This window comes from Talpa europaea (genome assembly GCF_964194135.1).
Source record: "Talpa europaea genome assembly, chromosome: 5".
In the NCBI taxonomy this organism is placed as follows: domain Eukaryota; kingdom Metazoa; phylum Chordata; class Mammalia; order Eulipotyphla; family Talpidae; genus Talpa; species Talpa europaea.
This window is the reverse complement of record NC_140071.1, coordinates 34,346,661-34,366,296: the sequence shown is the minus strand read 5'-3', so window position 1 is coordinate 34,366,296 and position 19,636 is coordinate 34,346,661. Positions and strand designations below refer to the sequence as shown.

Here is a 19,636-nt window from a genome sequence, read left to right as displayed (position 1 = left end):
AGTAGCCAATTAGAGTACTGTTAACTAGGAGAAAATTACATTTTAATCATTTGAAAGCTCTATATTTTTAACATTCAAAAATCATGCAAAAATCGGTTGATATATTGTTATGATTTTTGATTGGTTAACTTATAAGGGTACTCGATTTATATATCCTAATTCATAGATCATTATATATTATCCAAAATGGATACATCAGTAAATATAGTTGGCATTAGAAAACTATGTTCTTGCGCAGTTAGTAATAATGGCTTGATTATTTAAACTATATTTTAACTGGAATTTCTATGGGATTAATTTATCCTGTATTTTAGACATTTCTTGATGATCTGAGTCTGAGGGTTTATCCTTCACTGGCAACTTTTAAATTTAAGCCAGAAATTTACTTTATCCCCCTTCAAATTGTCCTTAACAAAAATTGTTGTTTGTACATTCAGAGTAATCTTTTCTTTGATGTCAGGAATAGGAAAGAAGAAATGTCTTCATTGTTCTTAGTTTTCAGTTGACATTTTTCTGACTAACCAAAGAATTTCAATCAGCTACTCTCAGGGTATTCTCTGGATACAAGGTTTCAGCCTCTTAAAGGACTCCCATATTCATGTAGGAAACCAGAATAAGTGAAAGGGAGCCAAAGATCATACCATAGACTTTACCACATATCAGCTTATATTATAATTGTTCCCTGGAGGGACAGTGATTCTCCAATCTTCTGTTGTAAAGGTAGTGAATCCCTGAATACCCTTTCGTAAGTATATTTTAGGAAGTATGAACTCACCTTTACTCCTAACTCTTTATCCTTCTAAATGTCTGGAATTACATACATAGATTCAGATGTAAGTTTTGAAAAAATTATTACTGATACATGATTTATGAATTCAGATTGGATTTCTTGGTAAGGGAAATTCAAGTATTTTGAAGTAGAGTTAGGTGAATATAATTATTCATTGTTATTCAAGTATAATAAAAGCTGTGAATTCAGCCATTACTCAATCTCTTTTTCTCTCTGTATAGTATACTTGCAAATGAGAAATCTTGTCAGTAAAAAACTAAGAAATAATATGAGTAGTCTATAATCTGAAATTTTTAATCTAGATTATAACTGTAAAAACATTAGCTTTTCTTGAGATAGACAGAAACCACTTTACTGTTCAAGTACCTTTGTTGTAATAATTGTTTTTCCCTAAAAGAATTTACTAATGTTTAATAACCTATGACTTAGGAGAGTGTATTTTACCTCCTTCTTTGACTCATATTTTGCAGTTGTAGATAAAGCTGAATATCATTAAAAGTATATAATATTAAAATTATACATAATTGTTTGCCAAAACCATTTTTATATACATACAGAATGAAATTCAGAATACCGAAGATTCCCAAACCTATTCTTTTTGGAATAAACATAGCAATCAAGAGAAAAACAAAGATTTCAGGAAAGATACGGAATTTTTTGAAATGAAAGATGCCTTAAGAGAGACCATGTGTAGAACTCAGGTAAAATTTTATAAGATAAATCTGTTTCTAGTTTTTCTTACAAGTTGTTTCATAAACAATGTGTGCTAGAAATAACTTGAATTTTAGAATCACTGAACTGGAATTTGAGCCCAGGTTTGTATTTCATTGTCTATGATTTGAGTATATTGGGATGTTGCTCTGTGTCTCTGTTTTGAGATTATTAGTGAAATAATGCATATGTGTGTATAGAAAATGCAGGTCCATTCTCAACACATGGTAATTACTTAACGCCTCCCGACCCCCCCCCATGTTTAATATGTGTGTTATAAGAGATTATTATTTGTCAGCAGTTTATTTTCATACTTCATGAACTAAATTTAAGTATTTTACTGCATGCAGACAAAAATATTTTTAACAACCCAAATGAATTCTATTCTTATTAAATATGAGATGAGGAAAATCAACAACTTTGAACCCGGAGCAGTTAAAAGTATCTTAAGAAAATATGTATGTGACTATCAAGAAAAAATTTTCATTTAGTAGAAGCAATCAAAAAAATTAAAAATAAAACTGTTTCTACTGTATCTGTCAAAAATTTTACAAAGAAAATTCTAAGAATAATTTGGAACTTAAACTGAACAGTATCTTAAGAAAATCACATATGGAGAGATTAGGTAAACCTTTCCAAGAGCTTAAAATATTTTTGCATTTTTCTGGCTTTTCCAGTACTTTTTGATAGTTATGTTACTTGTAAGACTACTTCTATGATTAAATACATGTGCATGGTCTTAATAAGAATTTTTTATAAGTTGATGTATCCATTGAAATATGAATTATAAGCCATAGTACAAGAACTGTACATACAGAAGGAAGGGAATGTAAAACAATGGTCGAGTTAATAAAATTAAGTTTGATTTATCATAGAAAAAATTGTGGAAATTTCATGAAAGATATGGAAATTATTAGAATATATCTATCTATCTATCTATCTATCTATCTATATCTTGAATTCCTCTTAGAACTCAAGAGGAAATATACAGAATTTAGGCAGAAATTTATTGTTTTTAAAAAATATCTTTTATAATGAATGAACATTGTGTCTTATGATATACCTTACTCTGTTTAATATTATACCTATGTCCTATAAAAAATTCTCTTGAGATATTGCATTTGATATACTTAATCCATGTGATCTATAACCTAAATTTTTAAAAGCATCTGGAAAAATAAAACAATGAAAGCAAACAAAAATCTGTTTTGATTTACATATAACACATAGAAAGGTAAAGATTCCAAAAAGATTGTTAGCAAAACTGAAACACTTAAAAATATATGTAAACATCAACATAAACCTTTCTGAAATAAAAAAAAAAAGATCTGTGTATATCTGCTGATTCTTAGTCTGAATAAGATGTAATATAGTCACAAGTCTATGTACTATATTTTACCCAATGTGATTTCCAATTTTTTTTCACTTAATAATGATTACTCAATAACTGGGATGTGCCAGACACTGTTACAAGCACGAGGGATATAACAGGGAACTAAGCAGGCAAAGATCTCAGCATCACAAGACTAATACCTAGTGGAGGAAAAACATAATAAACAGATAAGCACAATACATATTAAATGGTAATCATTGCTGTGGAGAAGAAATAAAGCAGAGAAAGAGGGAAAGGAAAAGAGGAGCATGGTTACAGTTTTCCATAATGTTATCAGAAATATCTTACTCAGAAGATGATATTTGGGTAAGGACTTGAGAGTTTTTATGTAGACATATGTATATAATTAGACTTATATGTGGACATGCATGTACATAGACATGAATCTATGTAGATATATTTGAGTATATATATGAACAGATATACACACATTACACATATGTAAGGCTATGTACACATTTGTGGAAAAGAATTACCCAGGCAAGGCATCAGCACCTGAAGTGGGTGTGTGCCTGGTGATTTCTAGGAACAGAAAGGATGTCAGTAGGGCTGATTCAGAGTAACCAGAGGAAGGAGAGTTGTGGGAGATGTGGGCCAATAAAGAAACTGTGGTATTTTCTCTAAGGAGGACAGAAAATTATCAGAAGTATTGGTCAGAGGAGGAGCATAATTTAACTTACATTTTTAAAGGGTCATTACACTTTTGCATTTCTTTCCCTTGCTATTTATTTGAGTCCCCAGAGGCATCCTTAAAGTCATTGTTGTGGAGTGTTTTATGTATTTGATGGTTTCAGTTTTTAATCATTTGAGTTAACTTTCATTGATGGTATGAGATAATGGTAGAGTTTCATTCTTTTGCATGTAGCTGCCCAATTTTCCCATTACCTGTTGTTGAAGGGGCTTTCCTTTCTCCATTATATACACTTGGCTACTTTGGCACCTAATAAATGTATTATCCATGTAAGTGTGAGTTTATTTGTGTGTTTTCAGTTCTGTTCCATTAGTCTTTGTGTCTGTTTTTATTCCAATACAATATTGTTTTGATTACTATAGCTTTGTAGTATAGTTGGAAGTCTGGGAGTATGATACCTCCACATTTCTTTTTTTTGTCAGAATTGCTTTGGCTATTTGGATTCTTTTGTGGTTCTGTGCAAACTTCATTAATGTTTGTCTGTTTCTTTGAAGAACTCTGTTAAAATTTTGATAGGTATTGCATTGGTATTACTTTGGGTAAGATGGTCATTTTAACAATGTTAATTCTTATTATCTATGAGCATCCATTTCTTCTATTTGTTTTTTTTTTTTTTTAATTGAAGTACATTGGTTTACATCCTTTTTAGTATTTGGAAGTACCGGATCTTTCCTTTCAGGTGTACTCACCATAGCACACCCACCACCAAAGCACCCATAGTCTTCCACTTTAGTCTGTTGTGCTCTCTCCCTACCCTGTTCTCACCTCTGCCTCCCGCTTCTATCATCAGCTTTCAAGCCTTGATTTTAAAGTTTGCCTTTGTCTTACCCTTTGCTTGCTTTCTCTATATTCTATATATAAGTGAAACCAATAGATATTTGTCTTTTTCCTTCTGACTTATTTCTGTTAGCATTATCCCCTCCAGTTCCATCTGCATTTCCACAAATTGCCAGAGTTTATTTTTTTTTGATTATTGAGTAATATTCCATTGTGTATAAATAACACATCTTCATCCACTGGTCTATTTTTGGGCACTAAGTTTCCATAACTGTTTCCGTAACTAGGTATTGCAAATAGTGCTACAGTAAACATGGGAGCGCAAATTTCATTTCAAATTATTGATAGTATTGTTTAGATAAGATTCCTAGAAGTAGAATTTCAAAATTATATAGGAAATACATTTTTAATCTTTTGAGAAACCCCCATACTGCTTTCCAGAGTAGCTAGACCAGTCTTCCTGTGTATATTTTTGTTTTTTTGTTTTTGTTTGTTTGTTTTTAAGATTTATTCATTTATACAAGAACTGGGGTACAGGCCAGATCTGCGGGAGGGTGAGAGGATTAACCAGAGACAGAGCAGGGAACAGAACTGGTAGACTGATGAAATAAACTGCTGAGGGGAGCAGCGGGCGCGACAGGAGAGATCTGCTGTGCCATGTGGGATTGAGATCTGCTGTGCCACCGGCTGGCCGGGATTGAACCGGTGCTGCAGAGGCTGCAGGCAGCTTCACCAGGTGGTGCTCAACTGCATGCGCCACCAGGGGAGGCCCTGTGTATACTTTTGAAACATACCTTCTTTGAATTTTTCTGTTTTGACTTGTATTGGTTGTGTTGAGACTGGTTAATCCATACTAAAAGTATTTTTATGACCATGCAGAAAAAATGGCAAAATCATGATGAAGATATTAATATTAGTTCTATTTTAACTGGACATCACAAAAAAGAAAAATTCAAAGATTCCACTAAGGATATAACATTTGTTAAAACAAGAAATGCCTTACAAAAACACACATATGGAAATCAGGTAAGACCTACCAAATTAAGAATAACATATTTTCCAGCTCTTTTCTAAATTTACAAAATTTGTCATTCTTAATATTCTTCTGAATTGTGTATAAGAGTATATAAAGCATTTGTGTATAATTTTAAGAAAAAGACAAAGTTGACTTTTATATAGATTAGCTAGGTTAAGAAATAGAACATTCTCTGTTAAGATCTTACTGTAGGTCATTTCCAGGCAATATCCCATATTCTTCCTTTCACAGAGGTAATTTCTATTGGAATTTTAATAATCTTCTCATTTTTTTATTATAGTTTTGCCAGCTCTCTATGTGTCCCTAATAATATATTGTTTAATTTTGCCTTTTAATGAATACTTTGTTTTTCATGGTATGTATAGTCTTTATTACCGTGCTTTATTTATCTTTTATTATTGATAAGTATTTAGGTTTCTTTGTGTTGATCTGTGTTTGATTGATTGGTTCATTTTGCAGTTAGGAACAGTTCTGTCATGAGTAGTGTGATCAGTTTCTTATGTGACTCTTGGTATACATATTCAAGAGTTTCTCTAGCTTAGAAATTGCTGGGCCATAAGGACTGTACATATCCAATGCCCAACTGTTTCCCAAAATGTGAATGTTATTTCTGTTGTTTTATAATTTCTAACATATTTGTATTAAATTTATACTTTTGTATAAACTTAAGAATCTGAATTTATTTGGATTTTGTAATATATGTCATTCATGTTGAGATTGTTTTAATTGTGGACTAAATACATGTAGAAGGAAATTAAGAAAAAGGATGACGATCTTCAAAGGAGTTTTGCTTTGAGGAAAAAATGTAAAAAAGAAAAAGAAAGAGACTCCAAGATGGATATCAAACATGAAAAAATTAAAAGTACTTTAAGAAAACACATATACAGAGATCAGGTAAAAACTTTATTTGATGACATGTACAGTTTTCATTTTTTCTGATTTTTCCTTAATGTATTATAGACATATAATCTGACTTTTGTGATTGCTTGATGTTAAATAAAACCTGAATATCTTATGAAAAAGAGCTTCTTCAGTTAATGTGGTGTGATATTCATAATTAATGTTATAATTAACTTTGGCTCACAATAAAAGTATTTTATATGCATATACAATGAAATTTGAGATAATCACTATATTGAAGTATATTTTGTTTTGCCCGAGGTTGAAAAAAATAAAATGAAACAAAGCTTCTGAAAAAAAAGAGGCTAAAATTCTTGAAATGAAAAATACCCTAATAATACATGTATATATAGCTTGCGTAATACATTCTAACCCTTTGCACTCCGCTGTCCCCTCTCAGGGGACATCGGAATTCTAGCATATCACTCGGATGTCCCCTCTCAGGGGACATTGCAATTTATTAGTGATTACGGGGAATTGAGGTTATTTCAACGCAACTTTTTGAGACATGCATGTTTCCCTGAAGTTTTATCTTGAAATGGCACAAGAAATTAAATCAAAATATCATAAAATGGTTCAGAGTGCAAAGGGCTAATTTACATTTAACATTCTCTGGTCTGATTAGGCCATTTTTAATAAGATAATTCCTCTTTTAAATAGAAATCCTTCATGAATTAATTTTTCTAGACTATAACTTTACAGTCTAAACCACAGCATATTTATTTGCATATAATCAGAAGTATCTCCAGAAAATAAAGGTAAATAAATAATAAATCATGTTTTGTGTGAACACGGCAACAAAGAAAAGGGGCAAGGGGGAGAAGAAAGAGAAGATCCAGAAAAGATTTGGAACATGTTAAAATGAAAAGTACCTTAAGAAAGTGCATTTGTAAATTTTCCAAATTAAAATGTTTACCTTTTTAAGCTTTTTATTTCATTATAGGATTTGTAAATATTTTTACTGCATGAATGTGTTCTTGTATATTTTCGATTGTGATACTTATCATTTGTGTTGATACTATATTATATTGTCTAAAGTACTTTTACATCTATGCAGAAAGAAATGAAGAATTCTGTTTTTGCTGGTCATGCCAAAGAATCAAAAACCAAGGATATCCAGACAGATGTGGATATTGTTGAAATAAAAAATCTCTTAAGGAGGCATATATAGAGAGCGCAGGTAGACTTTGGCATTCTAAAAAAATTTGTATACTGTCCTATCCTTCTCTAGTATAACCAAAATAACTACTACTAATGATGATAATAATATAAGTATTATATTGAATATATCTTAAAATCATCTTAGTTCCTCAGTTTGTTATGACTATAATACAAATATTTGGACTTTTAGTAAATATGCTCAATTCTCTGCTATTATTCCTCATTAACGCCCCAAATAAACATGAGTATAAGTGCTGTAATTTGCTGCTGGGTGTTACTAGCCTGATGTTGGAAATTCATTTTTTCAGTTCTCTGGGTTCAGCTTCAGTTTTCAACTGACCTTAAAGCCCTGGGTTTTGGGGTGGGGCTTTTTAAGTGCTCTTGCCCTGCCCTCATTGGGAGAGATTTTCTACTGACCTGGGAACATTTTCTTTCCCTGCCCCTCTTTTCAGGAATGAAGGTTTTTGGTTCTACTAAAATCTCTGCTTTCTGATGAGTTCAAAAATTATGATTTGGTGGCTTCTTCAGCTTTTCCTTGTTCATAATGTGGGAATTCCTTTCTTTTTCAGCTTAATAAATCCTAAGTAGAAACTGGTGGTATATTATTGTTTTAATTTGTATTTGTTAATTGCAAGATTAAGCATATTTTATACCTTCACTTGATCTGCTAATTGCTTATTCTTAATTGTTTTCTGTTTTTTCTGTATCTCAGCATTTCAGCATTTATGGAACTTTTTCTGTGATCAGGATATTTTCTCTTTTTTATGTGTGGTCTAAATATTTTCCCATGGTATATGTAAATGTACACAATTATAGGTATTTTAAAACACTGCAGGAAGATTTTACATGTGACTTTATAGAGAACATTTTTTTCTCCTATGGACTTTTTATAAAATGTTCACATTTATATTTCTAACTATTAAAATACTGAAGACAGTGGACCTCTTCGGGTCTTGAAAGTGAATATAACTTTATCTTGTAAGTTATTTTAATTTACAAGGGGAAAATTGAAAATGTTCATACTCGTGACTGTGCCTTTACCTAAAATGATGTTTGAACATACATGACCAGATCAATTATAGTGTTAATATGTTTTTGAATCTGTTTTATAAGTTTGGCCAAAGTTTTATGCTGTGTAAGCAGAAATGTATTTTTCAACCTAAAATTTTTGCATTTTAATTACGTGATTGCTGTTTTGTAGGCTATCAGATACAGCTGCGTTAGGATAGATAAACAACCAGTATACAATGTGGAGGTAAGGGGCTTGGAATAGGGTAGTGAAGGGGCAAATGAGAAGCTTTGAGTCTTGTTATTTTTAGTAATTTTGATATAAAGGAATGTATTGGTTGTATGACAAAGTTTGAAATATATTTCTCAAATATAGTTCACAAATTTAAAATACAGTTTCTATCAAATTTGAAATGTAGTTTCCAAATATGAAAGAGAAAAATACTCTTATGTCAAAGCTCAAAAAAATCTACACATTAGTAAAAATTATTAAGAAGAATAAAAGCTTATGTTGTTTTTATCATAATGAAATATATATCTCTGTTCTTACATTTCATAGCTTTCATAATTACTACTTCTGCATTCCATATTTGATACAATATTTATTGAACTATATTATTTCCTTTATATCATTATTTGTGCCTTTAAAGTTCTATTCCATGTTGTCTTTCAGAGGGTTTTTGAGTCTTAACCAAATCTAAGTAATTATATTTGTTTTATTGTTAAAAATATTTTGAACAAGGGGGATGTATTTTTCAGAACCTTTTGTTCTATTACTATGTATCCTTAGAGTCATTTTATGATACTATATTGATTTAATTTTTGCACCTGTTGTTTGTGACTTTGTAATATTATTTAATATCTTAACAGGCATAGTTTATTTATAATTTTAAAAAATAATTATTTTGCACCTAAAGAACTGTGTATAGTTGTAGCTCTTATTGAGGTCTCCTTATTACAGGGCAGATTTTGCAAATGCCTTTTAAAGTTTTATTTAGAGGCAGTATTTCCCCTTCAGTTAAGGCAAGAGAAAATAAGTAAAATAATAATGTATATTTCTGCAGTGCCTTATAGTTACAAAATGCATTCATATGCATCATCCTATTTCAATAATGTAACAGCCCTATGTTATCTTCATTTTATAAGTGAGGAAATTAAAATTCCTTACTGATTCAATGTTTGACTCCAGAAATTTACCCTTTTTTTTCTGAGTCATAAAAATTTTTCCCTTTTTATTTTAGGTTAAAAATGCTGAATTTCCCAGAGGTGTATTAAACTTAATTGAAAGCCTCATAGAAGGACAGTTTTTTAAAGAAGCAATTGAGGAACTCTCCTCTTTGCAAGCACATTACATCCCCCCTGTATGCCTTCTGCATGCTCTTCTAGAGAACATTCTACAGGTAAGAGTAGTGTTAAGAGTTGGTAGTCTTTCAAAGAATGTTAGAATATGAGCAGTTTCTCATTTTTTTGTATGTTTACTTTTTTTCTCTTTTACTGTTTTTCTCAATGGGACATGTGATACCCATTTATTACCACTTACTTTCTGTTTTTAAATTGTATACTAAGTACTACTGTGAGTGCTTTTACTTATTATTTTCTCAGAATTTCCAAAGATGATTTTCTCTTGGGAGAAAGTTGTCTTATTTTTTCCTGTGACCATAGAGTTTCTAACATGAAAATTAAATTACAGTGATCTAAAATGTCATTTGTTAAATCACTCCTTTAGTGCATTGATGATAATCACTATGTACAGATTGTGAACATACTCCAGTGAAAACCATTAGGTACAGCTTTTTGCAAAGATAGTTTTTCTATTTATGTTCTTCATCAAGGTGCTAATTTTAAGAAATGGCAGATGTAATCAATATCAGACTAATGGTGATAAGGAAGAATATTGCATGAAAAGTTTTATTACCTATAAATTCCTTTCAGGTCATATTTGGGAATGCAATCTCACCATAATTATAAAAAGTTAAATATACATTTCAAGTGTTGGTCCCAATAGGTAGGATTATTTAATGTATAGATACATATTTCAAGTGTGCCTCTCTCAGTTGCAGTATTTAATTAGCTAGACATGATTTCCTTCTGATCTTCTTTCTTCAAATATATATACTTGGTAAGAAAGCTAGATCAGGGTTATTACGATTTTAGATTGAATTAGCTGGTATAACTGTATTTTTAGCAACCATGTTTTGTTTTGTTTGTTTATTTTTAAAAATCAGGATAACCTAGATACGTTCTCTGGCCGATACTTTCATATATTGTCAGCTCTTCTTCACTTGCATCCTCCTTGGAAGTCCCCAGCTATGTCAAGATATTATTTAGAGTTGTTTCAGTGTCCAACTTGCATGAAAGGAGCGTGGTCTCTAATAGAAGTGCTTATCCGGTAAGGAATTCTACATATGGGGATCCTAAATTTTGTCAAGTTGTTTTGCTATGTATTTTTTAATGCATTAATAAAAGAAGTGTACTGCTTTTTTAGGAAAAGTTTGTGTGTGTATAGTATATTTTTGTGTGTTGTATTTATTGCAGAACTCATACCAAGTCTGTGTTGGCATTTTTAGCCAGTTCATTAAAAAATATATGTTCAATGAATACATGAAATGGACTCAAGAAAGCCAAATCATTGTTTTTACTGTTTTTAAACAAAATGATAAATTTACGTATTTAAGAAATTAATAGTGCCTTTATTGTCAAATTGTGTTCATCGATTATGTAAATAATTGTAAGTGAATAAATATCCACTTTTCTTCTATATTTTTAAAGCTAGAAACTTGAATTTTGAAACTGATCTGAATGTTTCCTGAATCTGTCAACTCTTTCATTTCTGTACACATGCTGTCACCTGCCTAGATACTTCCATTGTCTTCCAGATATTACTGTCTTTAGAAAACCTTCCTATTTCTCCTTTCTCTTAAACAGATTAGTCATTTTTCCCTTTCTTCTCTGAGGGTTTTCTGTATGTGATAGCCCTCCTTTGTCTGGGAGATGTTTCTTTTATTGAAGTGTTCAGTTTTAGGAGGTCCATAGTAGTAAGAGAATAATTGACTAAACTGGCAAAAGCTAGCCTTTTGTTTAGCTCTTTGAGATCATAAAAATTCACTAACAGTTTAGGTTGTGATATAAACTTGAAGTGAAGCAAGCTAATCAACCAGCCAATATACATTTATTTATTCTTTCAGCAATGTTTATTGAGTGCTTACTAGAATCCAGACACTGTAATACATTTCAGGGATAAAATGGTAAATGAATTAAGTGTTCCTACCTTTTGAGGTGACTAAAATGTAAGCACAATTCTGACACAACAGTATTAGCCCAGCATGGGATATGAGGATGTCTGGTTTTATAGCTGACATCCTTCCTAATTTTCATTGATCTAGGCCCTATACATGTCACCATTCTCTACTTCATTTTCCTGAATGTACCCAATGACTGAATTTTTTTCTTTTACTATCCCTTTGCTCTTGTTTTCTCTGCCTACATAACCCTTTATTCCTGCCACCCCACAAATAACTGACAAACTTTTAATTATCCTTTAAAATGCAATTCATATGCCACTGCCTAACTCTTGCCCTTTCTAAGTTAATTTTTTCATTCACATCAGCCTCTGACTTTCTTAGGAGTACATTCTCAGTCTTTTTTTTTTTTTAAGATTTATTTATGCATACAAGAACTGGGGTACAAGCCAGAGGTGTGGGGAGTAAGAGAATTCACCAGAGACAGAGTGGGGAACAGAACAGGCAGACTGACTGAAATACACTGCTGAGGGGAGCAGCGGGCGAGTCAGGAGAGGTTTGCTGCGCCATGTGGGTTTGCTCCCTGGCCGGCCAGGGGGTCAAGCTCGTGCTAAGGTAGCTGCAGATGGCTTCATAGGTTGTGTCTTAACCCCTTATGCCACCAGGGAGGCCCCAGTAAGTTCTCAGTCTTAGACTACTCCATTCTCAGTGCTACTATAATGGCTTGAACAAAATACATGCTTAGTAATTATTTGAATGCATTAGTTAGTAAACGAGTACCCAGATTTTATTTCAAGATAATTAGATTCATTGGGAGAAAAGGGGATAGATGCCTAGTCTACTTTTGATATCATTCAAATATTCCATTATACACATTTAAAAATAATAAAGATACTGTAGTTTGCATCTGTGACAGTTTTAAGATAGGCTGAATAAGTATATGGGCTTGGAGGATATTGTAGAATAGATTTATGTATTTAAATGAATTGCTAAATTTAACAGCTATTAAGGACCCTCTTAACACTAAGATTCAGTAAAAAAGACAAGTAAGGGGCCTCTCTGGTGGTGCAAGGGGTTAAGCACAGCACTATGAAGCTATTCTCGACTCTGCAGCACAAGTTCAATCTCTGGCCAGCCAGGGAGCTACCCACATGGCCTTTCCTGTCTTGCCCACTGCTCCCCTCAGCAGTATGTTTCAGTCAGTCTGCCTGTTCTGTTCCCCACTCTGTCTCTGGTGAATCTTCTCACCCCCTGCACCTCTGGCCTGTACCCTAGTTCTTATATGCATAAATAAATAAATCTTTTTCTAAAAAAAGACAAGTAAGGCGGATACAGTCGTAGAAAGTTAACTAGTATACTGCTGATAAATTGATAACAGAATTTGAAGGTTGTAATATTGTTGCTTAAACACTATGTTTTAGTGCTACAATTCTGAGTTTACTTTTGTTCTGTTTTAAAAATATACTGTAGAGCTGTGTTGTCCAACTCATTAGCTACTTGCCACATAAGATATTTCAATTTAATTGGGATAATTAAATAATTAAAAATTCAATTTCTCATTGTACATATCACATTACCAATAAGCATCCCATCACATTACCAATGTATTAAAAGGAGGATTCATCTGTAGTAAAAGGAGGGTTATGGGGAATAGAAATTAAAAATTGGAAAGTATTGCTGATCATTTGAATCAAAAGGATTTAATGACATTCACAATTTTTTGTTCTGTAGCAGTAAAATAAAGAGTACAAAGAGATAGAGTCTTAAACATTATAATCATTGTAGAAAATAAGTTAAATCTATATTATTAAAAATAAAGTATCAAGAGATACTTGACTTGGTGTAATTTATAAAGGAAGGAAATATATCATTAATAAAACTTTATTAAATTAGATTTATATTTTATTGAAGCAATTTCATTAAAATTCCAACAAATACTTTTTTAAAAATAGATTTGTCTACAAATTACTCAATAAGTTGCTTGTATTTCATGGATTTTGTGCCATGTTTTGCAGGTCTTGTCTTTTCAATGAAAGTTTTTGTCATCAAATTTCAGAAAATATTGACTCTAAAATGCTCCACCTGACCCTACTCAAATTTTTCTTTAATTTAGTGGAAAGTGAAGTGAGACACTTAACTCAAAAGTAAGTTTTAATACCAAAATCATATTTTTTGTATATTTCTGTTGTTTCTATGCACCATTTTTCTGATTATATGCATATTCCTATAAAATTCACTTTGTTTTCTAGCTTAAAATAGATTTGTTGTCAAAACACATTTCTAGACATGGTTCATCTGTGGCAGTGAAGACTTACATACTCTTTTTTTTTTCCCCCTAGTTCACATTTTTTATCTTTAACTAACTTGCACAGTCATACAGATGTTTATTTTTCAGCATTTACAGTTTTTAAAATTCTTTGTTAATTGAATGCTTAAGTAAAAAGCTGCACTAGATTTTAACACTGAATTTGTAATATCCAGGATAAGTTTTATATATGCTCTAAATGTTACTGTATGTACTCGGTTTAACTGAGACCATATTTTGTATTTTAGTCTCTATTATAATTATAAATTAAAATTTCTGTACATTATGACCTTTCTATATTAAGAAATTGCTAGAGTTTTGTTTTAATTACAAAAGATAGTATGCCAGTAACACTAAAGCTAAAATGACAAATGACAAAAAGATACAATTTTTTTTTTTTTTTGGTTCATATTTTTATTAGGTTGTGTGACTGGTCAGATTCTCAGAGCTTGAAAATAACAGGGAAGGCAATTCTCCTTGAAATCTTTTGGTCAGGAAGTGAGACTTCTGGGCTTTTGACCAAACCAGTAAACATGCTTTTGGATTGGACTATATATTCTCACAAGGAAAAAAGCAAGTCTAATGATGTAAGTAGGATTCATTAATCAGTGAATAATAGCTTTTTGCATATTAAAGTACATCTTTGAACTAAACTTTTTTTCCCTTTATTTGAATAAAATGAAAAAAATTAAGATCATTGTTTTCTTTTAGTTTATCTAGTTTTAAGGACCTTGGAACGTGATGTCCTCATCATCTCACATTTGGATATGATAGTAAGGGACAGAAATCTGTACCTCTAGATTTTTTTACCTTTGTACATTTCAATTTGTAAGGAACCTGTGATTTAAAAAATTAAATGAATCCATATGATTTTTTTTTTACTACTAATAAAAAGTTTTACTGGCTTTTAAAACTACCTTTCTAGATGTTATAAGTTACTACCTGAACTATTTCTTCAAAGTATATTTTGCTTGTTATTATAAATTTAATATATTGTGGTTTTATTGCTTTGTCTAACAGCAGTATAATTGTGAAACTTAAATGCAGTAAAATGTGAGAAGTGTTGGGCAAACGTTATAACCACTACGCTACCGAATATGGTGCACCATTTTGGGTGCATGATAAATATTAGTCACATTTTTTCCTATTCAAAAGGGCTTTATTGTCTACATTTTTTGCTGTAACTTTTTTGTTATAATAATTTCTATTCTTATTTTTGACATATTTCCTTTTACTTTCACTTCTACTTTCTTGGATGTTTGGAGGTTTTTTTTTTTTTAGTCTTCTTTCTTTTTAATACATACTCTTAATACAGTTGCCTTTTTAGTGCAGCTTGAGAATCATTTCAGAGGGTTTCTTTTTTAATTTTTTTTATTGAAGTAACATTGTATTGTAATAGTATAAGGTCTTAGGTGTGCTTCATTATAAGTCACTATGTATTATACAAAATGTAAGCCGTGAAATATGTTACATGGACTATACAACACATCTTCAGTACCCTCTACTCAGACTTTTACAAGGATTATTTGATTTGGTATCGCTTAAAATAATAGTCTCTAAACATTTTCATATAGTACTTTTGCAAGTTATTTTGAGTGTACTGTCAAAGACTACCCTAATCCAGTGTTGAGGTTTGAAGGTTCCTGGCTAGTCCATATGAAGTACAGAGCTACAAATATATGTAGTTTTGTTTCTGCTTCACTTTCTTGTGACAGTAAAGCCCTCTAGGGTCTCACCATATTCAATGTTAGACCTCATGCTATCACTTCTGTACCACTTTTATCTTAGACTCCAAATATTCACTTCTGTTTCGGAGGTCAGCAGATGTCCTTGAGACAGTCGACTAGCTTTGAGTGCTTTACTTGACTTTTACCTTCTAGATCTTTGCTTAGCAATTCCTCATAGCTTTTCAGAAGATGTTTTACAAAGGTCATTCAACATTTTGAGTATTTCTCTAACAGGATTTTAGCTGAATTATCTAAGCCTCCATTGTCAGAAGCAGAATCCCTTACTGATTTTTAGAAATTCTATTTAGTTGTTAAAGAAAATTCATTGGAGGGCCCAATTTTTTTTAATTGGCATTAAAATGGGAGGGTTATTTTTAGGTGCAGCTGCATTTCTTTGTGATCAAGCAGTTCTTTTATTTGGCAATAACCAGGTGATTAGGCATTGCCTTATACATGTTTGTGTTTGAAAAAGAAATATGATTATATAAATGTGTATGACTTGAAAATATTCAACAGAAATTGAACAATCTATAGTTTTTATCAGCTGCCTATAGTGCTTCTGTGCTCAAACCGATGACATCCTTATTAATGTGGTCTGCCTTTGTATGTACATTTTAGGATTATTAAGGATAGAAATTTTATTTCATTATAAAATATTTCTTTTTTATCCATTTCATTGTGTAAGTGAAATTGCTCATTTATAACTGAAAACAATAATAAAAATGACATTTCTACAATTTTACTAAATCACCAAAGGATTACCACAGAACTTATTCAGGAAATATTGATGTAAATAGTAACAGATTTATACATACTTAACTTGAAAATTTTTGTTCAGATTTATAAATAAATTCAACATATTTGTATAGCAATCTGTAATAAATTATAGCATCAGTTGTAATATGAGAACTGGTTTAAACTTTGCAAATTAATATTTTATTTAACATTTGAATTGCTTAAATTCATATAAGCTGTTTTTTATTGTGTTACTTTATTTGTTAAAATTCATTTTGTACTTAATTAAATCTTTTTGGCAGTTTCCAATTTCAAGAATTCCATGCATGTTCACAGACATCATTTTCTGTACTGTAAAGCATTTGTTTCTTGATTTGCTGAGTTGAAGCATTCAATTTAAGTCATTAGCTAAACAGAAGTCCTCGATTTATGCTAATATTGTTTTGTCATAATGTCAATCAGCATGTATTTCAGAGTGACACAATGGCAGTGAATTTCATTGTCATTAATCTGACAAAGCTTTGGGCTTTCCTTGGCAAAGAGCAGAGGTGGGCTGTGTCAAGGTTATGGGAGGGAGGTACAGATTTTACTAAGCTTGGTAGTTAGTCCTACTTTTCTTTGTGATGTCCTTAAGTACTATTTAACGATAACCCTATAATTATAGGTAGAAATGGAAGCTAGTTTGTGTTTAAAGATAAGGAAATTGAGGCTAAAGAACTTAACTTATTCAAGGTGTCACAGCTTGTTAGGGTAAAACCTTGACTAGAGGCCAAGTCTCCATTGCAACGCTCTTTCTCTTGTTTCAAATGCCAGTGTTTAGAACAGGAAAAAACAAAATATGTGAATTTTGTTTGCATCTTTCTGACTAAGGGGCTTCGAGCAGCAGTTTGGCATCTATTGCAATGGGGTATTCTGAAAAGTCCTAACTTAGGAATCAGATGGCCAGGAATGTAGTTCCACATTAATGCTAGTCAATTCTTGTAAGATTGCCAAATTTGTAAACTGGAGATTACCTATGCTGGCAGATAATAGAGAACTATGTTGACTAAATGATAATAGATTAACATATAAGAAGGGAATTCTAAGGTAAATATATGTCATACGTGTAAATCATGTCTATCTGTCATTTCTTTGTTAATTCTCAAGGTATTCATGTTACATTCTTCCAAGTTTAGCAAACATTTCAGCATTTCAAGAAAGCTTTTTCTCTTTTGATGGTTTATTTGCCATTTTCTCACTACTGCATTCTTAAACATGCATATCCACTGTGCTAGAAATAGTTTATATTGTTAAAATGTCAGTGAGTACAATCCATACTGTATTATCTTGGCCCCTTAGTTATAGTGAATTTCATAGTTAAAAATATAGTCTAAAATGATCCAAGAACCTGAGTTTTAAATTTATATAAAAATTTCCTATTGTTGATTTTTTTTTTTTGCTAATACACATGGATAAGAATGATTGTAATAGGATCTTATGAAAAAGAAACTACTTACTGTTTGCAAGCACTACTAAAAGAAACTACTTATTATTTGCAAGCACTTTCTACCCATTTTTATTTAATAATAATAAAGTCAAGGTAAAAGGAATATTAAGCAACATTGATGTTCATTTTTGGTATTAGGTACTTGTGAACAGATATTGTGTAAGGAAAACAGGAATTCCTAACTGAAATTTTATGTTATTTTTAAATTGATGGAGTGCTGGATTGTGATTTTATGTGAGGCTTACTCCTTCTCCCCTCAGAGTTTTAAGAAGAGGGATCTGAGATGATCCTTATTTTCTATACCCTTGAGATGGAGAATAATTTTAAGAAATCAGGGCCTCCCTGGTGGTACAGGGGGTTGAGCGCAGCGCTATGAAGCTGTCTGCAGTCTCTGCAGTGCCTGTTCGATCCCCACCAGCTGCGGAGCAACCCACATGGTCGCTCTCTGCTCCCCTCAGCAGTGTATTTCAGTCAGTCTGCCTGTTCTGTTCCCCACTTGTCTCTGGTAAATCCTTTCACCCTCCCGCACATCTGGCCTGTACCCCGGTTCTTGTATAAATAAATAAATCTTTATAAAAAAAAGAAAAGAAATCAGGATTTACCAGTCCCTTCCTTTCCGAATAGGGGCATTGCTGATAATCAGATACACATTATGTTGGAAGGAACATTGCATCCTTGGATCTTGACATGATCAGTCAGTCAGTAGTTTAAATACAGGATTTCACAGTCCTGTTTTATGTTCTCTTGATAACTTGAACTATAGGAAGAAGTAAAAGTTAATTTGCTCAGAGTGATTATCTACATGTTGGCTTTACTAGGTTTGAAGTTGGCTTCCTGCAAAGTTCTTTGAAGACTGGCTCAGACGGGTTCTTAAGGGATCCATTCTCACCAACCATAAGAATTGGATCTTAGCACCTCAGATCCTACCAAGGGAGGTGTAGTAGTTTCACAGTCAGCTGATAGGGCCAGTCCTTCCATGCCATACAACTGCAACTGCAAGGCTTGAACCCAGACCTGAAGTTCAATGAACTTTACACCCATCAATGAACCCTGAATTTGCAGAATCAGGCTGTAGTTAGGTTTTGATTTATGGCCCCAAATAATATCAGAAGGAAAACAGTGTTTCCCTGATCATGCAACTAAAAATCCACTCAGCCCCATTTTTTATTCTCTGTCCTAGATTCTGACCCCCAGCCTTGCCAGAATCTGTGCGCTGCCCCAGGGTTGATAGGGAACAAGACACCTGCACACCTGCTTCATTTCCCAACTCTGGTTTCTCCTTCAGTCAATACTGTTTTGCAGGCCTACTATATGTGTTATTTGACCATTTGCCCTTATTTGCATACTAAACCAGAAATAGAACTTCAGTTTTGAAATCATTTACTACTAGCTTCTTAAGAAATGATGTCCTGTTGAAATATGTATACCTATAAGGATATTGTCTACTAAAGTAATAGAAATAAATCCAATAGTCTCTGAGGGCTTAAAGTGCTAGAAATTTCTATCACCAATCCCGTATTAGGCATAGTATGTAGCAGAATATAACAGCTACAGTCAGTTTGGATATCATAACATTATTAAAACTTTTCACATGCCTTCTACCCAACTGTTAATTCAGTGATTTTTTTCACGCATCTAACACTCCTAGACAACAAATACAAAAAATATAGGAATTCC

At 32.1% G+C, this 19,636-nt stretch overlaps 1 protein-coding gene across 1 annotated transcript in view; it reads left to right on the top strand.

Moving 5' to 3' along the window:
* The window catches only part of SLF1 (SMC5-SMC6 complex localization factor 1), a gene marked incomplete at its 5' end in the record, with an annotated part of 51,538 nt that overhangs the window by 13,779 nt on the left and 18,123 nt on the right, over positions 1-19,636 (top strand). The window contains 10 exon segments of the mRNA XM_084233798.1: positions 1,348-1,491; positions 5,242-5,388; positions 6,146-6,292; positions 7,356-7,466; positions 7,470-7,478; positions 8,661-8,714; positions 9,709-9,867; positions 10,693-10,856; positions 13,722-13,850; positions 14,433-14,598. Of these exon segments, the coding sequence (XP_084089924.1) occupies positions 1,348-1,491; positions 5,242-5,388; positions 6,146-6,292; positions 7,356-7,466; positions 7,470-7,478; positions 8,661-8,714; positions 9,709-9,867; positions 10,693-10,856; positions 13,722-13,850; positions 14,433-14,598 (1,230 nt within the window).